This window comes from Loxodonta africana, chromosome 1, assembly GCF_030014295.1.
Source record: "Loxodonta africana isolate mLoxAfr1 chromosome 1, mLoxAfr1.hap2, whole genome shotgun sequence".
Lineage (NCBI taxonomy): Eukaryota > Metazoa > Chordata > Mammalia > Proboscidea > Elephantidae > Loxodonta > Loxodonta africana.
The window spans coordinates 44647079-44667807 of record NC_087342.1 but is presented as its reverse complement, the minus strand read 5'-3'; the positions used below and the strand labels follow the sequence as shown (position 1 = coordinate 44667807).

Sequence of the window (20729 nt, the reverse complement as noted above, 5' to 3'; positions counted from 1 at the left end):
GATTTTTGGCCTTAACAGCGTTTGGCCAATGGTCTCATGACTTCTTAACCTTTCTGGGGTTAGTTTTTAATTTTAGCACCATTTAATAAATGGCCCTAGGAGCCTGTTTCTAGAAGATACTTGTAGATCTGGCATTTAAGCTTCCCTGGTAATCACACAGAGAAAGGAGATACATCATCTGTTTCACATCCTTACTGTCAAGAGGAAATTGCACTGCAGTTCCTCAGAGGCCCTGTTTTCCTGAGCCATTTCTCCCAGGAGCTTCCTCTGAGAGTAATGGCTACTGGAAGAAGGCAGGTAGTGGTGTGTCGTGGTAATTCCTCAGTCATTTTCCTCACAAACCTCCTCATTAGTGACAGACTGCAATTGAGGACTGCCTGTGTGGCTTTTCCTTCAACACCCAGCAGCCATGCCTACATGACAGCGCTGATAAGGTCATATTTGTGGAACGCTGATTCATTATACAGCTGAATTCATTAAAAAAACAAAATAATGATAATCCAGTTTTTTAAGGTAGTTGCTTCTTTTGTAGGAAAAGTCATTGGGCAACTAAACGAACAAGAAAACATCATCAACGTATTGAAAAAGGGCAGTGTAAAGAAGGTAAGCTGCACTACCCAATTTATGTTTCTCACATTCTGACTAAAGCAATAGATTCACCCTCTAAGCCATTTGTTTCATACTTAAAATACTTAAACTTTAAACACACATATGGTTATTCTGTAAAAGTAATCCTATGTGTGTTGGAATGCTCCAGAAACATTCACTCTTTCCGTTAACAGATACTCAAATATCTGCTGTTTCTGATGGCAAAACTATTCATCATCCACACATGATTAACGTCCTGAACAGGAGATGGTTCACTTCCTGGTGACTCCACAAGTATCTGATTCAATTAGTTTCAGAAAAACAAATGAGTTTTCTTATGCAGCTCTAAAATTAATCTGGAAAATAAAAACAAACAACGGCTTTAAAATTTATAAATGTGAGCCAACAATCTAACAGACCTTCAGTACTTCACCTCTTCATTCAGGAAAGATACACCCGAGGGTAGGTAAGTGGTTTTTCTGGAATGCTTGTGTTTCTGGTCCCCATTCTCTGCCATCTCCTCAGCTGGTCTTCCCTCCCTCCAGTCTAGTGTAAGCCTGCAGCCCTGTCTTCAGGGGGGACAGTCACTGCACCCACAAACGTCTCCAGGCACCTCCTGTGTGGTAGGCACTGCTCTGCACACGGGAGATTGAGCCTGGCAAAGCAAACTCCCTTCTTGGAGCTCCCATTCTAGTGGAAGGAACAAACAGAAGTGTCAAATTCACCTGAGATACGGAAGGACAGGAAGTTTTCTAAGGTACCACTTCCTTTTGCCATGTGTTTCTTTCAAGGACACTCAGATGGGGAGGCTCCAGGGGGAGGAAGTACTGTTCTCTTCCTTGTTAATTTGCAAGCCTGATTTAGATCATGGCCACAGGGGATGGTACTCACCACTGTCCTAAAAACCACTCCTGAGTGGCTTCTATGTTTCCTCCCATCTAAGTAGAAAGTATGTATGCTTCATGGCTGGATATGACCAACCACTGGGCCAGAGACAAGCACAAAGGGTGCGAGACCATGGGTCTTCTGGAGAGAAGACTTCACGAGGGCCTTGGAAGCACAGCATACCCCACCCCATCTGCATAATTATTCCACACAGCAGGGGACAACCATTTCAGGTTCTATGCTTAAGTGTCCTGCTGGCTCTCATCAAAGCCCCCTGACATACATTTAAATATTTTTGATATCGGAAAAAAACTCATAGTGACCCTGTAGGACAGAATACCCAGGGGGTTTCCAAGTACGGCTATAGGAAGAGTAATAAAAAAAAGGAAGTCACCAACTCTCTAAATAGAAGCCATTACCCTCGTTATATATAAAATATAAAGCAGTGAAGGCCTTTGTGGAAAGTGTGTTTCAAAATGTGGACTTTGCTGGTCAGGGAAGTTTTGAAAATCAAATTTTGAGTTTTCCCCTCATAAAAATATATGTGCACACAACTTCTGTGGACAATGAGGGCAGACTATGTATCTCCTGAAGGCTTCCATGTTCCCCACGTTATGGAGAAAAAAAAACACCGCCCCAGGACTGAGTTCCTAGAGCAAGGGGTGGGGAAGCTTTTTCTGTGAAGAGCCAGACAGTAGGTATTTCAGGTTTTGCAGACTACATGGTCAACTCTGCCCTTGGAGCAGGAAAGCAGCCACAGACCGTAAGTGCATGAATGAGAGTGGCTGTGTTCCTTTATAACTTTATTTATGAATGCTGAAATTAGAATTTCTTATTTTTTCGTGTGTCATGAAATAAGATTCTTCTTGATTCTTTTCCAAACATTAAAAAAAATGTAGAAACCACTGTTAGTGTGCAGTTCATACAAAAACGGGTGGTGTGCTGGGTCTGGCCCACAGGCAGCAGTTTGCCAACACCTGTCCCAGAGGGTCAAGACTTGGCTGAGTCTACGTTTGCAGCACCAGGGCCCGGCACTGCAACTGGTCCTAAGTAATCAATAAAGATTAGGCGTTTATTAGTCTTTGGAGGCAGCAAGCAATGATGGAAAGAGTACTGATGGGGAACATGTTTTCCCTCTCTGCCTCTGGTCCTCTCTAGGAACATTACAATCTGGACCTGAGTTCCCTTGTCTGCAAGGTAAAGAGTGCTATCAGATGACTTACAAAGTCCCTTCCATCTGGACTTCCAAGATCCTTCATCTACAACTAGCTAAGAAAAAAACTATACATGAGAAGAGAAAGGGTCGATAATAGTGGAAGTCAGATCTGTAAATGAGTTCACACGCCCAGGCGAAGGCAAAACTCTTAGACTAGCGAAGAGAAGCAGCATTTGGGAAAGCACATATCTGAAAGGTAAAGACGGTCACTTACTGCCCAGATTTTATTCATATCCTTCTTCTTTGCAGCGCTAGAGCTTAAGCCAATTTAATACTTGTTGAATGTACCACAGCAAGATGGTTAAAGCAGTCTCTCAAATGAACAATCCGCCTTAGAGCAAAAGATTTCCTCAAACAAATCAAAACGATTTTATTTTGTTTTATATTATTCTACTCCTGGGTTGAGGGTGACACACAGGTAAAAAGGCAATTACGATACCGCATCGCCGAGGGCAAGGGGAGCAGAGCAAGAGACATGGGCGGAAGAGTCCCTGGACCAGGAGGAGCAATCAGTCAGGAAGAGAGAATGTGCTCCTGACAGAGCAGACGGTGGGTGTGCTGACGTGCAGGGGTGGAGCTGAACAAGTGGGCAAGGGGGATCATGAAGACCCAGGAGCGCACCCGCTAACTAAGGAAGTGGTAGAGAGACAGACTGACAACTGGGCAAACCCTGCACATCCCCACGACTCCACCAAGAATTAGAAAAAATGGATAAGCGTGGTCAAAAGACAGGAGGCTAATTAGAAAGCCATGACAGGTAGGAAATTACCAGGGCTTGAACTGTGGTAGGGGCAGTGGGTTTGGGTTAGAAAAACAGTTAACAGAAATCTTAAAAAATATTTTATTGTGGTTTCAATGAAGGTTTGCACAGTTTAGGTTCCCATTCAACAATTTGTACACAAATTGTTCAGTGACATCGGTTAGGTAATAGAATTCTGTAACACTGACAGCTAGCTAAGCATGAGAGAGGGAGGGAAGGAAGCAGCCAATGCTGACACTGTGGTACACCTGGTGATAGTACAACCAACCAAGATGCAGAATCCAGGAGGAGGGACAAGTGTGCAAGCAAAACAGGAAACAGCACCATTGTTCAACAGAGCCCTAGCCTGAAGAAAGGAACCATGGGATCTGAAAAGCAGACCCTGAAGGCTCTGATGGCTCCATTTGGTACAATCCCCTCATGGAGAGGCATTTCTGGTTATACAATCGGTGAACAGAATCAGGAGCGTGACCTCTAATCCAATACTGCTCACACCTGGAAAACTCGGATGAACAAAAGGTTCGTGTCTAAGAGACTTTGGATAAAGGTGGATGGTTTCAGAAGCAAATGTGCTGTAAGAAAACACGAACAGTAACCTACCTATCCAGAGGGAGACGCTGTTTAAAGCACGACAACATGGTGGCACAGTCTGAGGATGGCAAGTTAAAAAGAGAAGGCTAATGCTGACTGAAGAGGTAAATGCCAATGTCTTTGGGTAAAGAAGAAAGACACTAGCAACAAAATCTCCCTAAAGCCCCCACAGACACCTCCTAGAAACAGAATGGACAGAATCCCCACATTTTTACCAAAAGGAGCCACTGTAGGACCAGGACGTAGGGGCTATACACCTGCAAACCTGTGAGATTACAGCCGTGCGAGCTGGAGGACACCCAACAGTTACAAGTGCTGCTGCTAAGCGGCTCACAACACTCACCTTTCCCGTTAACGGCGAGTCCCGTGGCCATAGCAGCTGTCACGGGGCCAGAAGGCTGAGGCACTAGTGGGTGTATCCGAGGCCGGCTCCCCATTCTAGCTCTCTCTGCACCAGGGCCCAACAGAGCTCCGACCGGCTTCTCCGCAGCCACTTCTGGGGTCACCGTGTCCTCCTGACCCTGCTCTATGGGATCCAGTTTCTCAGGGCTCTCATTCTGAAAGCCATCCACTGCTGTCCTGCTCTTAATGGGGCTCTTAGGCACAAGTATCTTTATTCCTGATTTTGCTAGGTCCATGTTCTTCCGGTTAGAGAGAGATGGGGCCGGGTTTTTCCTGAACTTCTGGCTGGCAGCAAATAACTGGCTGTTTTTTGACTCGTGGTCTTTGCCAATCACGAGCGATTTAGGAGAGGTCTTAGAAAAGCTGCTGTTGGTGGACCTGGAAATCTGCTTCCTGGCATTGTTTGGAGAGGTCCTATTTGTCCTGGTTAATATGCTTTCTTTCTGCTTCTCCGTGTGGCGTCTGTTGAAGTCGTGGATGTATTCCTCGCAGTTCACAAGATGCTGCTCTGGTTCCCATGTGTCGTCCTCACTGTCATAGCCTTTCCACCGCACCAGGTACTCGGTCTTCCCCTTCTTGTTTTTCCTTTTATCAACAATTCTTTCAACCTGTTTATATAAGAAAAAAAGAAAGAAATGTTTAAATCACATTATTTGCAAAAATACTAGTTCCATGATGAAGCATGAAAAATAATAAAAACTATGATAGCCAATCAAAATGTTCTTCTCCTCCCTCCCCCAGTCACCTGGAAATAAAATAGTAATAGATTACCTGGGAGTCTAGCAATTTCCTTAAAATTAAGACAAACAAAATGCTGAAATTTTCTCATATTGTGTCATTCAAAATGGGCCTCATAAAGAGTCTGGAGTCCCTGGGTGGCATAAACGGTTAATGTGTTCGGCTGCTAACCGAAAGGTTGGAGGTTTCAGTCCACCCAGAGGTGCCCGGAAAAAAGTCCTGGTGATCTACTTCTGAAAACTGGCCGTGGAAAACCGTATGGAGCATGGCTCCATTCTGACACACAAGGGGGCGCCATGAGTCGAAGCTGACTCAACGGCAACTGGTTTTTATTTTTTGTATCTACATTAAACCCTGACCACCTGAACTGGTTCCAAGTCACAGCTGCGTCAGTACTAGTCATTTAGAGCCTTCTGCCAGGTCATATTCAGGTTACCAACAAGAGCTTGGCTATGGTGAAGTGAAGGCAATGAAGGCAACAAGCTGCCAGGGGCTAGGAGTCTTCTGTTCTGTGGAGCTGGCTTGTTCAGGAAACACATGATGACGTCTTACCAGTGCCCCTCTGCGGCTCTCAGTTAAACCACAAAGGGTAACAGAGTGCAGGACACTTCATTCTAACAAAATGGTCTAGAATACCTCTAGGTTATTTACCTCCAAATCTTGGTTTAAATCAGTTTTACTCTAACATCTTTGAAAGAAGACGCTGTTAATTTTTGAATATGATATGTCCTACATCAAGTTTATAAATCCAGCCGGCACTGCCATGTAAGCACATTACTATTATTGTGACGAATTCTACTGCCTTAACTTCCTAAGCATGGAAGGAAGAGAGTATCTCTATGGCTCACATGAACAGAAATCATGTGACAAATGTCACCATATGCTATTGGAGAAATCCTATCTAGAACCTTCTGTTGTTACACCTCCAGCTAATACAACCCCTCCCCAAGTCCACTTCCCCGGTGGCAGTAGGCAATGCTGCACTTTTTAGGCGGAGGCCTGCAGCAACAGAGCAGCTTTCTAATGAACCAACAGTCCGTGCCCATCAACCACCAAGTACATCAGTAAATTTCTGGCAGTTACGGTCTGTCAGATGACAGACAGCTCTCTAATATACCAAAATAACAGGCTATTTGAGTACAATTATAGACAATTTAGGAGCCCCTGGGTGATGCATACAGTTAAGTGCTAAGTTACTAACTGAAAGGTAGCAGAGGCTGGAATTTACCCAGTAGCATCTCAAAAGAAAGGCCTGACAGTCTGCTTCCAAAAGGTCACAGCAATGAAAACCCTACGACAGTTCTACTTTTACACACATGGGGTTGCCATGAGTTAGGATCATCAGCTCAACATCAATTGGTTTATTAAAGTTTTTGTTGTTGTCATTTTTAACAATTTTGGAGCCCCTGGGTGGTACAAACAATCCACACAGCTACTAACAGAAAGGCTGGTGGTTCAAGTCCAGCCAGAAATGCCTCAGAAGAAAGGCCTGGTGATCTGCTTCCAAAAAATCAGCCACTGAAACCCTATGGAGCACAGTTCTACTCTGATCACGCGTGGGGTCATCATGAGTCAGAGTTGACTCAACAAGCAACTAGTTACAGACAATCTTGGAGAATATCCCACCCTCATCACTTCCCCTACTCTCTCTCTCCCTTACAAAAGAACAAAAACAAAACTCCCATGTATCCACTTGGGATACAATATAGAGAATTAAAGCCCAGAATGAAATACACGTTACTGCTTCCACACAGAACGGATTAAGAGGGTAAAGAAAGACCTTGTTCCACCAGAAGGCAGATTTTATGCCTAGCAAACCTCTAGACTCAATAATTAATGTCAGATCTGCATATATGAGTCCACACAGTCCCTAATACAGCAAGGAAAGCTTTTAAAGTGTTTTTTTTCCTTGCTCCTTTGCTTGAGAATCGTTACACATAAGGGTATAAGTATTGCCATTTAAGTAAAAGATGCTATTTCTGGAAAATTCCATCTTAATCAATTTCACGGTAGGAATAGTTTAAAAGTTTTAAATGCAAGGGGTAAAGGGATTAGTCTTCAGGGAAAACTATGCTTCATATGCTTTCTAAATCAATTTCCATTCCAGAAGCATGAAGTATACTTAACCAGAGTACCCCTATTTCTTTCCCTCCATTTCCTTAAAGCTGAAGCAGGTCACGTGGATTAACCGCTAAAGGAGTTTCTTCCTCCATCCTGACCTTGTATCATTGATTTCCACACCACCTCTCCCCCCGCCAGGGCCGATAATGCTCACACTTGAACATTCAGGTGCCGGTACCCCAGCAGGCCCTAGCTCTCTCTCAGCAAGCTGACAGGTAAGGCACAGCAGGATGAGCCTCAGCAGCCACAGAGTACGCGTGCTTCTGTTGTAGGTACACCCCACAGACAGGCTCTGTGCACGCACTGAAAGGTAGGAATAAAGGGTACCTTAGACCAGCAGTGCGCAATTTTTTTTTTTTTAATTGTAGTTTAGGTGAAAGTTTACAGTGCGAATTTGTTTCTCATTCAAAAATTCATTCACAAGTTGTTCTGTGACATTGGTTGCAATCCCCGCGTTGTGTCAGCACTCTCTCCCTTTCCGCCCTGGGTTTTCCACGTCCATTAGGCAAGTTCTCCTGACCCTTCCGCCCTTGCTTTTGAGCAGATGTTGCGCATTAGGTATCTTATACTTGACTGAACTAAGAAGCACACTTCTTGTGTGTGTTATTATTTGTTTTATAGGCCTGTCTATTCTCTGGCTGAAAGGCAGACTTCAAGAGTGGCTTCAGTTCTAAGTTAGCACGGTGTCTGAGGGCCATAGTCTCTGGCGTTCCTCCGGTCTCTGCCAGACTAGTAAGCCTGGTCTGTTTTTGTGAATTTGATTTTTCTTCTACATTTTTTTCCCACTCTGTCCACAGCCCTCTACTGCGTTCCCTGTCAGAGCAGTCAGTGGTGGTAGCCGGGCACCATCTAGTTCTTCTGGGCTTAGGCTGGTGGAGGCTGTGGCTAATCTGGTCCATTAGTCCTCCAGACTATTTGCTTCCTTGTGTCTTTGGTTTTCTTCATTCTCCCTTGCTCCAGTATGGGACCAAGAAGTGTATCTTAATGGCCATCTGCAAGCTTTTAAGACCCCAGATGCTACTCACCAAAGTAGAATGCAGAACATTTTCTTTATGAACTATGTTATGCCAATTGACCTAGATGTCCCCCAAGACCATGATCCCTGGCCCTCAGCCCCAGTAACATGATCCCTAAGGTGTTTGGATGTGTTTAGGAAGCTTCTATGACTTTGCCTTGGTCAGGTTGTGCTGAATTCCCTGATACTGTGTTGTTTTTCCTTCCACCAAAGTTAACACTTGTCTACTACCTAGTTAGTGATTTCCCCTTCCCACCTCTCCCCTCCCTCATAACCATCTAAGATTGTTTTTTTCTGTGTGTAGATCTTTTCTCGGGTTTTTATAACAGTTGTCTCATACAATGTTTGTCCTTTTGTGATTGACTTACTTCATGCAGCATAATCCCCTCCAGATTCATCATTGTTCTCTATCGTTGCATAGTATTCCATTGTGTGTATGTCCCATAATTTCTTTATCCATTCATCTGCTGATGGGCACTTAGGTTGTTTCCATTTTTTGCTATAGTGAATAATGCTGCAATGAACATGAGTATGCATATGTCTATTCATGTAGTGGTTTTTATTTCTCTAGGATATATTCCTAGAGGTGGGATTGCTAGATCATATGGTGTTTCCATCTTTAGCTTTTTAAGGAGGTGCCATATTGTTTTCCATAGTGGTTGTACCATTTCACACTCCCACCAGCAGTGTATACGAGTTCCAATCTCCTCACAACTTCTCCAACTTTTTTTTTTTTTTTAATTAGTGGTGGGCAAACCTTTTACCTAATAGGCCGTAAATATCATAGGCTTATGGGCTTATACAGTCTTTCAACCACTCAACTAGGCTACTGTAGCACAAAAATAGCCATAGACAATATGTAAATGAATGAAGTGACATTAAAAACCAAAAACAAAACAAATTGCACTTTGTTTATAGATACTGAAACTTAGATTTCATGTAATTTTCATGTGTCCCAAAATATTGGTTTTCTTTTGATTTTTTTTAAACTATTAAAAACGTAAAAACCATTCTTAGAGTTGGCCCACAGGCCACAGCTTGCTACCCCAGCACTAGACTATGAGGGGACGTTAAGACATTTAAAACATACATGCCTGACAAGGAGACAATAAACTTGACTGAAGTGACAGGAGAGTCACACCAAGCACTAGAGAGAGGGCAGGGATGTTTATTCTAGTAAACATCACAAAATTTTTTAATACCAACTTCAGACTACATGGGGTACATTAGATTCCAACCCCCCTCGACTGAAGGAAAAGAATACTCTTCCCCTTTTTAAAGTTCAAAAATTAAAGTTCTGTTGATTCCTGTAGTCTGAGTGGCTAAAGTAAATGAATCTCTCATAAAAAGGCATCATCTAGATTCTACAAATGGTTTAATATTATTGGAATATGAAACCTAATGCTATTTCCACAGCACTTTTATAGGGGTGAAAAACAAAAACCCTTCATAACACGAACCAATACATGAAACTTTCTTCAGGTTTTTAGTTTCTTTCCCTTGAGTTCTCTACCACCCCCAACATGGCTGTTTATAAAGCTACTATCAATGAACTGTCCCTCCAAAAACAAATGCAGATATCTTTCAAGTTATGCAACTATACAATGTAAACTCTCTGTGAAAGGACAGCAAAGTTCAGGAACTTATGCAAAGGACTATGATAGATATTTTAACATGAATACCAATGAACGGAACCAAGACTCCCAGATCTCTTGTGAAGAAGCTGACAGGTTTTCTGACACTGCTGATACAGAATCGAGTGGAACAGCAACTGATTACCCAGGACTGAGAGTACTAAGAGAGTATGGGTTTTACGTGGGAAATACTGCTGACGTTTTGATGTTCTATTTTCTGGATATAAGAAACCCTTGTCTCCTTTCTCCTAACCTGTCTAACTAATGGATTTGCTTTACCTGCAGGTTGGACTAGTTCCTGTTACAGTATTCCTATATGTCTATACATAATCAATTAACCAAAGGGGGAAATAGGAAATATGACAGGACTGTAAGAATAAAGACCAGGAGATAAACTTAAAAAAAAAAAGGACTGTAAAGTAACATGAAAAGTAAAGAACTGCAGACAAGTTTTATTATAATTATTAAACACTAAGTCAAAATAAAGTCATGAAACCTCATCAAAATTACCAAGATACTCTGCAGTAATTTTACCCACAATCACACCTAGAGTAAAATTTTAAGTGGCAAATCTGAAAAATAAAAGCCTTCTTTGTCTACCAATGACATGGTAACAGGCCGAAACCCTTTTTATTGGGATTTCTAAAACGCCAATATGTAAAACAAATAAAACTCATTTTTCCCCCCTTAACATTACAAAGTCCTCTGATGGTCGGCAGAGTAAAGAAATTAATTCAAGAACATCATCCCAAAGACCTAATACACCTGCTTACTTCACCTACCTGGGAGCACAAAGATATCCCTAGGCCCAGGCATATGTTGAAATGTGCTACAGGGTTGGAGAAGACAGAAAGGGAAGATGAACAAAGAATTCACAAACCTATGAACAAAAATTCATGGAGAAACCCAAACTGTTTATTAACGAGCTCAGCATGAGAAGGAAGTTAGGAGTAACTCTGCCATTGCTGCAGTCAAAATACAAAACAGCCTGAGAAATAAAAACAGGGCAAGGCATGCAAATACACTGGTTTACAAGGGAAGGACCAAAATAAAACAGTGTTGCAAAATAATCAACAAAGGGAAAGTATGACACATTGCATCACTGTCAATAACCCAGTTAGCAGCAGTGCTGCTACCACCCGCTCTGTTCCTCTCAGCAAGCACAATGTCGGCAAGCTTCCAGGAAAACTTGGAAGCCACAAGCAATGCTGAAACTTCTCTCAGGTTTGGGTCTCTTATCAATTGCTGGATATCAGACTACCAAAAAAGCTGCTTATAAACAAGAATTCTGGTGGACCTTTGAAAAGCAACAGATCAACAGATCTTTGGAGGAGGAAGATATGTTTTTCGTCTGCCACTTGGAAAGTTGTCTTCACTATTAGCATTTTTTAACTACCAAAAGCATAGGCGGGGGAGAAAATACAGAACAAAATTTCAAAGTCTCACGGAATCCAGACTTTCTTGAGCCATGGAGGCTGGATGAACCCCTGAAACTAATTACCCTGAGATAATCTTTAAACCTTGAACCAAAAATATCCCCTGAAGTCTTCTTAAAACCAAACAATAGTTTAGCTTAACCAGTAAACATTATGCGCTTTTAAAAACTATCTATATGGGATCAAATTGACAACAGCAACTCAAAAGATTAGACAGGCGCCTTAGGGAGCAGTCAGTTTATGTTAATAGGGAGGAACAACTCAGAAAAGGAGGGTGAGAATGGATGCACCATTTGAAGAATGGGATCAATGTCACTAAATTGTACAGGCAGAAATTGTTGCACTGGTGTATGTTCTGTGTATACTCTCAACAGCAACAAAAATAAATTTAAAAAAGGAAAGAACAGGCAGACATTTTCAGTGCCAGGAATGAAGAACAACATAAAAACACCATTTGAAGACACTGAAAAGAAACCAAAAGCAGACAGAAACCAGAGGAATCTCTTGAAACAAGTGAATCCACAAGGGCTCCTGCTGAGAGCATGCCCCAGATAGGAAGCTACAGTCTTACAGGCTTAAAATAACAGAAGACATTTGGACTTGACAGATTTGCTGGAAATTTAGGGAGGAAATCCCCGATAGGGGAGCTCCCCAGAAGGGGAGCCCCCAAAACTACCTATCAAAAAGGGTAGATTTACTCACTCTAAATCCTAACCATCCACTATTGGCAACATGGCAGGGGAGTTTATGCACCCCCAAGGAAGTACTATAATCTACATTTAGCTCTTCCCAAATTTATGGGATAGGGCAGTCCAAGTATATAACACATCAATTCCTATTATATATTCAGATGTAGAAGCAACAGTAACAGTACTGACCAAAAACACCCTATCCCCAAGGTCATATTAACTTCCTTCCTCCATTTTACAAAGCTTGGCCAAACCCTGTCCGCTGAATCCAGATATCACCTACTCCCACACAGCTGGGAAGGATGATGACTTGGGTGGCTGTATTCAACAGAGCCAAAAATGTTTGCGTTCCTCCCCTCTCCAAAATTCCCTAGCATACCTGAATGGGTGTGTATGTACCCTTTTGGGGGACTGGGAGACCTCGACCCAACCCCTATTTTTCCACAGAACACCTGGGGTTGAAGTAGAGAGAAAGAGATGGGTGACACACCAATAAACAAGATGCTTTTCAGTTTTGAGGGACAGTGGCTGCTCAAGGCTCACCCAACTTCCAATGTTTCAGCTTCATCTGAAGCCTTGTATCACATGGAAGGATCATTACTGACACCATCTATCTCAACTTTGGGGACTCTATGACTTAACAGCCACAGCCATCGTTTTCTAGCTGGGGCCACAAACTCGCACGTCTGGTTGACTTGCTGGGCAGCAACTTTTCTTGTGGACTACACTTTAATTGTGGAAATTTGCTGCCCCATGGTCATTTAACATCTCTTAAGTTTTTGCTCAGTTTTACATAAGGGCCAGGGAAGAATTTTCCAGGGTAATGAGAATGACTGCAGGAATTCACCTAAATTTCTCTGGGTTGGTTTCTCATTCTCCCGTGGGTCACATCCATCAGTATTGGAAACTTAATCTGGGGCAGTTAAGATTCTAAATACCTGTCAATGTCTCATCAATGTTTTCGCACACTCAGGGAGATCTCCCCGAGAGAGCCAAACCTCCATTAGAGCAATCAAAACTCTCTGCAAAAAAACGTTGAGACTTTTTGTCACTTCCAATGGTCCTGAGGTTGGCATGATAAATGGCTGCACAATATGTGCCATCAGGCAAGCCTAGCTGTTACCAAGTCACTCCCTCATCTCCCAAGTGAATCGGTCAAAGTTCTAACAATCTGTCTGGCTTCTGCCCAAAGTGGTTGTGACTTTCCTTCCATTTATGTTTAGCACAGGTGTGCATCTCTTTATAACCATTTGAAAAGGATTGGGAGAATTTGCCCACCAGCCTGGTGAGGATGTCCTCCTGCCCAGAGAAGACTTAGCAATAAACAGGACATTGTTTGGGCAGCTGTATTTAAAAACCTACTTCTTGATAGTCAGTCTGCAATCATTGCCCCAGTTTCTCCTAATTAGCTGGCAAAACACTGGAGGACCATTTATGAACAAGCTGACATGTTGGTCAACGTGTCAGCTACCAATTCCCATGAATTTTCCTAAAATCTTATCGATCAACCTGTGAGACCCCCATTCTTCCTTTTTGAGAAAACCATTTACTTGTTAACATCCAATCCTCATTGCCAAAACTGTCCCGAAGCGTGCTGAGTCTGAGATTTTACCCTACTTGCAAGCTAACAAGTTAGCCTGTCACAGTCTCACAGATGCTGACAGAAAACAAGAGATTCCTGAGTCACAGATAACAGGACTTTCTTACAGCAATAGCCTGAGTACCAGTATTTTCTTACTTCCTCTGAGCCCCAGTCCCCACAGGATAACACAAAGAGGGCCAGATGGCATCTGCACATGCAGGGGGTTATATTATATGAGAGGAATCCTGAGCTTAGCGACCCAAATCTTTTATAATGGGCAGTGAGCATGCCTGCCCTATGCTCTGGTGATGGAAACTGCATCTTCTATACAAACATCTTTGAAAAGATAGTCCCAGACAAAGGCAGGCAGTGCCTCCACTTGCAAAATGTGTGGAAATGCAAGACATCTATGAAAGACTGTCTAAAAGAAATGACAAAGGAAATTATTTTGGTTGAAGTAAAATGATTCTAGGTGGAACCTAAAGTCTACAGGAAGAAACCAGAAACAACAGTATAAAAGACAGTATAATCTTTAGTACAAAATTTTAACATAGTATTGTGAGGTTTATCATATGTAGATGTAAATATACAATAATAACACAAAGAAAAAAGGTCAATTGAATTATACTGTTACAGGGTTCTCGTGTTTTATGTGAAGTGGGTACATGAGATTTTATCGTGCATCAGAACCATCTGGTGAGTTTGTTAAGCCATGTAATACTGGGTGTCATCCTCAGAATTTCTGAGTTCTGGAATGGAGCCTAATTTGCATTTCTAGCAAGTTCCGTTTGATGCTGAGGTTGCTGGCCTGGGGACTACACTGTGAGAACCACTGTCCTAAACCAATTACTAAAAATCAAACACACACACAAATACAAACATACTATATATACCATTAGGAAACTAAAATGGAATATCAAATTTAAAAAAGCTATTAATTAAAAAAAAGCAGGAAAGTAGGAAGACAGAAACAATAATCAGAAAGGACCACTAGGAAATAATGAAATACTAGACTTAACCAAACCCTTTAACAATTACATTAAATGTAAATGGACTAAATATTGCATTTAAAGGCAGAAATTGTAACACAGAACTAAAAAAAAAAATCCCAAGTATATGCTATCTGCAAGTAATAAAATTTAAAAATAAAGGCACAAATAGGTCAAAAGTAAAACAATGAGAAAATATATACTATGTAACATATAGGGTCACCACGAGTCAGGTTTAACTTGATGGCAACTAAAAACAACAACGAATAATTACATAGCTGGTGTGGGTCTATTTATCAAAGTAAACAAGAAAAGGAGCATTACTAGACATAAAGAGGGACATTTCTTTTGATAACAGGGTCAATTCATCAATAGGCTGTAAGAATCCTAAATGTGTTCCACCTAATAAAAGGGCTTCAAAATATATGAAGAAAAACTGATAACACTAATGGGAGAAAGGGAGTAATCCACAACCTGAGCTGGGAATTTTAACATACCTCTTTCAGTTACTGATAGGACACTGTTAGTTCATTAACATTAAAAAAAAATCTAAACCACCTTAATATAATTGATATTTGCAAACGTTATACCCAACAACTATAAAACACACATTCTTTAAATGCATTTGGAAAATTCACCACAAAAGAGTATTTGATTAAGGCATAAAATAAATAAATCTCAAGTTTTTTAAAAGATGAAATACCTTATAGATTATGCTCACTGACTTTAAGAAAATCAAAGTAGAAACCAAAACCAGTAACGTATCTAGAAATTCCGCAGACATCTGGAAATTATTCTGAACAAATCAAAAATCAAACCCACTGCTCTCGAGTTGATTCCAGCTCAAGCAACCCTGTAGGACAGAGCAGAACTGCCCCATAGGGTTTCCAAGACTGTAAATAAATCTTTACCAAAGCAGACTGCCACATCTTTCTCCCTCGGAGTGGCTGGTGGGTTTGAACCACTAACCTTTCAATTAGCAGCCGAGCGCTTAACCACTGAGCCACTAAAAACTAGGGCTCCTTATTCTATGCAAACCATGGGTCAAAATAAGATATCACAACAGAAATTACCAAGTATCTGTGGGATTCAGCTAAAACTGTTCAAAGAAAAATGTTTACATTAGAAAAAAGCAAAACAATTATCTGAATTTTCACTTTTATAGCTAAAGTAATTTGGAAAAAGAGAGCTAGAATGGTTGCACAACTTGAAGAATATAATCAATGTCACTGAAGTGTACATGTAGAAACTAATGAAATGTATGTTTTATTTTGTTTATCGGTATAATAAAAAAAAAAAAGCTGGGGGGGGGAACATTAACCAAAAGTAGAAGGAATGAAATAACACGGAACAGTACTGTATTAGAAAACAAACAATAGGAAAAAAGTAAAAAATGTTTCTTTGAAAGTATTATTAAAATTGATAAACTTCTAGCTACAATAATCATGAAATGGAGAAAACATACTACCAATATAAGAAGTGAAAGGGGGATAAGGCTACAGATCCTATAGACATTAAAATAGGAAATATTATGAACAATATTATACCAATGAATTAATCAACTTAAATGAAATGGACATATCCCTTAAAAAAACACAACTTACCAAAACTGACACAAAATGAAATAAAAATATGAATAGCTATATATTTATTTAAAAAATGAATTTCTCAGAAACTACATACACACGATTCCAAGACCCAGATGGCTTAATCAGTGAATTCTATCAAGGATTTAAGGAAAAAGATAATACCAATGCTATATAAACTTTTTCAGAAGATAATTATTTTCTGATTTCAGCAAAATCCTGGGGATGGGGGAGTGGGAAAAATGGGCAAAACATTAAATTATGGATCAATACCCTCATGAATATAAATGTAAAAATCCATATTAAACTACCAGCAAATTCAATCTAAAGACATATAAAAAGGATAATATATTATGATCAAATGTGGTTTATCCCAGACACACAAGGTTAATTTAACATTAGAAAATCAATTAATCCACTATTCTAAGCAAAAAAAGAAAGCCATATATTTCAGTAGATGCAATAAAACACTGCTGAAATTAAAGACCTAAGTGAATGTAGAGATATTTCACATTCATGAATTACTGTGAATGTGGAATATCTCCAGAAAGAGATAAAAACATTGTTGAGTTATAAATTTTCCAAACAATCTACAGGTGCAACAAAACCCCACTCATAATTCCAGCAGTCTTTTATGTAGAAATTGACAGGATGATGTTTAACATTTATATGGAAAGGCAATGAATCTGAAAAAGCAGTCTTGGATCCAAAGCAATCTTGAAAAATAAGAACTAACTGGAGGACTCACACACCCTTACTTAAAGACTTATTATAAAGCAAGAGATTTCAAGGCAGTGTAGCAGCTGCATAAAGATCTAAAAATACAGATCAATGTAACAGAAGAGAAAGTCAGAAGTAGACTCCCATTTATATCACATTTCTTTTTTTGTGACAAAGGTTCCAAAGCAGTCCATTTGGGTGAGGCTTTTCAACAAATGGTGCTGCAATAGTGGATATCCACATGGAAAACAAACAAACCAAATCAAACTACAACCCCTATCTCACACCACACACAGAAATTAATTCAAGATGTGTCGTAACACTGAATATAAAGGTTAAAACCTTGGGATTCGGCAAAAGTTTCTTAGGTCACAAAAAGCAACAGCCATTATAAAAACAAAACAAACAAAAAACACCAAATTGGTAAACTAGATTTTATCAAAATTAAACAAAACAAAAACATTTTTCACCAAAAGACAATGTTAAGAAAATGTGTAAGCAAGCCGCCTACTTGGACATAATATACATAAAACAAGCATGTCAAAGGACTGGTACCCGAGACATAAAAAGAATTCCTACAACTCTATAGTGAAAAGACCAAACTCCAATAAAAAATGGAAGAAGATATGAACACTTCATAAAAAAAGAATATACAAACAGCTTGTAAGCACATTAAGTGTTTATCACTGTATGTGAGGGTAATGCAAATTGAAAGCACAGTAAGATATTACTACACGCTCAAAGGCTAAAATTAAAACAAAAAAATGCCTGCAAAAAAAGGAAACAGAACCCATACCTCATACCATACACAAAAACTAATTCAAAATGGATCAAAGACCTAAATATAAAACCAAAAACTATAAAAACCATAGAAGAAAAAATAGGATTAACGCTAGAGGCCCTAATACACGGCATTAACAGGATATAAACTGCAGTTCGAATCCGCCAGGCGCTCCTTGGAAACTCTATGGGGCAGTTCTACTCTGTCCTATAGAGTCGGAATCAACTTGACGGCACTGGGTTCTGGGTTAAACTGTAACTAACAACATACGAACTCCAGAAGATAAGCTAGATAATTGGAATCTTCTAAAAATTAAAAACACTTACACTCATCAAAAGACGTCACAGAAAGAGTAAAAAAAAGAGAACCTACAGACTGGGAAAAAATTTGGGATTACGACAAAGGTCTAATCTCTATAATCTACAAGAAAATCCAACGCCTTGACAACAAAAAAACAAATAAACCAATTTAAAAATGGGCAAAGGAAATGAATAGGCATTTCACCAAGAGGACATATAAGAGACTAACAGACACACGAGGAAATGCTCATCATCACTAGGGAAATGCAAATCAAAACCATGAGATACTACCTTGCCCTGGCATTACTAGCATGAAATAAAAAAAGAAAAGAACAAATGTTGGAGAGGCTTCGGTGAAACTGGAACTCTTATGCCCTGCTGGTGGGAATGCAAAATGATACAACTATTTTGGAAAATGATATGGTGCTTCCTTAGAAAGCTAGAAATAGAAATACCATATGATCCAGCAATCCCACTCCTAGAAATATATCCTAGTCAAGTAAGAGCCATCACACAAATAGACATATGTACACCCATGTTCACTGTAGCACTGTTCACAATAGCAAAAAGGTAGAAACAACCTAGATGCTCATCAACAGATGAACAGATAAACTATGGAACTTACACACAATGGAGTACTACATAATGATAAAGAACAAAGGTGAATCTGCAAAGCGCCTCACAACATGGATCCATCTGGAGGACATTATGCTGAGTGAAAAAAGTTAATTACAAAAGGACAAATACTGTATGAGACCACTATAAATAAAAACTCATGAGAAGGCTTACACACAAAAAGAATCTTTGATGGTTATGAGAGAGGGGAGAGGTGGGGATGGAAAAAACACTAAATAGACAATAGGTAAGTGGTAACTCTGGTGAAGAGTAAGACAGTACACAATACTGGGGAAGCCAGCACAACTCGTACAAGGCAAGGTCATGGAAGCTCCATAGATACATTCAAACTCCCTGAGGGGCCAAACTGCTGGTCTAAGGGCTATGGAGACCATGGTCTCAGGGAACATCTAGCTCAACTGGCATAACACAGTTTCTAAAGAAAATGTTCTACATCCTACTTTGGTGAGTAGCATCTGGGGTCTTAAAAGCCTGTGAGCGGCCATCTAAGATACTCCACTAGTCTCATCCCTTCAGGAGCAGGGGAGAATGAAGACACAAGGGAAAGATTAGTCCAAAAGACTAACGGACCACAACTACCACAGCCTCCACCAGACCGAGTCCAGCACAACTAGATGGTGCCCTGCTACCACCACTGACGGCTCTGCGGGGATCACAATAGAGGGTCCTGGACAGAGCTGGAGAAAAACGTGGAAAATACTAATCACAAAAAAAGACCAGATTTACTGGTCTGACAGAGACTGGAGAAACTCTGAGAGTATGGCCCCTCCAGGTCACTTCTGAGGTCCACCCTTCAGCCAAAGATTAGACAGACCCTTAAAACAAAAAGAGACTAAAGGGGCACACCAGCCCAGGGGAAAGGACTGGAAGGCAGGGGAGGAAAGGAAAGCTGGTAACAGGGAGCCAATGGTGGAGAAAGGAGAGTGTTGACATGTCGTGGGGTTAACCAATGTCATAAAACAACATGTATACTGTTAATGACAAGCTAGTTTGTTATGTAAACCTTCATCTCAAGTACAGTAATTAAAAAAAAAATTTAAAAAAGACTAATGTGGAACAACTGAAACATTAATACCATTTTTGTAGGAGGATAAAATGGTGCAGCCACTTTTGCAAAAGGTCTGACGGCATTTTACAAAACTAAATACCTACCCTAAAACCCAGGAATTCCAATCCCAGTTATTTAACCAAAAGAAATGAAAAGATATGTCTACAAAGACTTGTATAAGACTACTGATAGCAGCTCTGTTCATCACAGCCCCAAACTAGAACCAGCCGAAGTTTCCAACAACAGGTGATTGGATAAAGTGTGGTATGTTCATACAATATAATACTATTAAGGGGGAAAAAAATAACCAGACATACACCAAGAGCATGGGTTAGTTTTAAAAACAGGCTGAATGAAAGAAAAAGTACTCAAGAGTACATATTGTATGATACCATTTACATAAAAATCCTCCGGTTGGAAACAGCAATCTATTGTACAACAAAAAAAGATGGGTAGGGAACTGACTGGGAAGGGGGTAATGGCTCTCTAGCTTGATAGATTTTTAAGTTACACAGGTATGTGCATTTGTTAAACTCAACAAATGTATACAGTACTAAAGATTTGTGCATTGCATTGTGTGAAACTTTTACATCAAAAGAAAAAAGCTATAAATAAATGTGACCATGTAGTTTAATGAAATGCATGTGGAATAAAGTATTTAGGGGTAGGTGTACTGAGATCTGCTATTTAAAATGTGTCAACAAGTAAGATGAATTAATGGATAGATGGAGGGATAAAAACCAAAACCCACTGCCATCAAGTCAATTCCGACTCATAGCAACCACATCAGGTTTCCAAGGCTGTAAATATCTACAGATGCAGACTGCCATGTCTTTCTCCTGCAGAGTCACTGGTGGTTTCGAACTGCAGCCCTTTTCTAAGCAGTCGATTGCTTTAACCACCGTGCCAAAAACAAGTGCAGTAAAATGTTCATGGAAAAATCCATTATCTTGTGTATATGAATGTTCACTGTCAAATCTTTTCAACTGCATATTTTAAAATTTTCATAATTA

The 20729-nt window shown here is 40.3% G+C and overlaps 1 protein-coding gene across 3 annotated transcripts in view; it reads right to left on the bottom strand.

Moving 5' to 3' along the window:
- CDYL (chromodomain Y like) overlaps positions 1-20729 on the bottom strand; it is a 246818-nt gene that overhangs the window by 109528 nt on the left and 116561 nt on the right. Inside the window, exons 1-2 of one of the 3 annotated variants that reach the window (XM_064280000.1) lie at positions 8685-9004; positions 4384-5050 (exon numbers count right to left, since the gene is read on the bottom strand). In XM_064280000.1, coding sequence (XP_064136070.1) covers positions 4384-5050; positions 8685-8717 — 700 coding nt within the window. In that variant the 5' untranslated portion in view covers positions 8718-9004. Of the gene's footprint in view, positions 1-4383; positions 5051-8684; positions 9005-20729 lie in introns of those variants that run through there. The other 2 variants (XM_064279990.1, XM_010597553.3) reach the window with 2 other exon arrangements.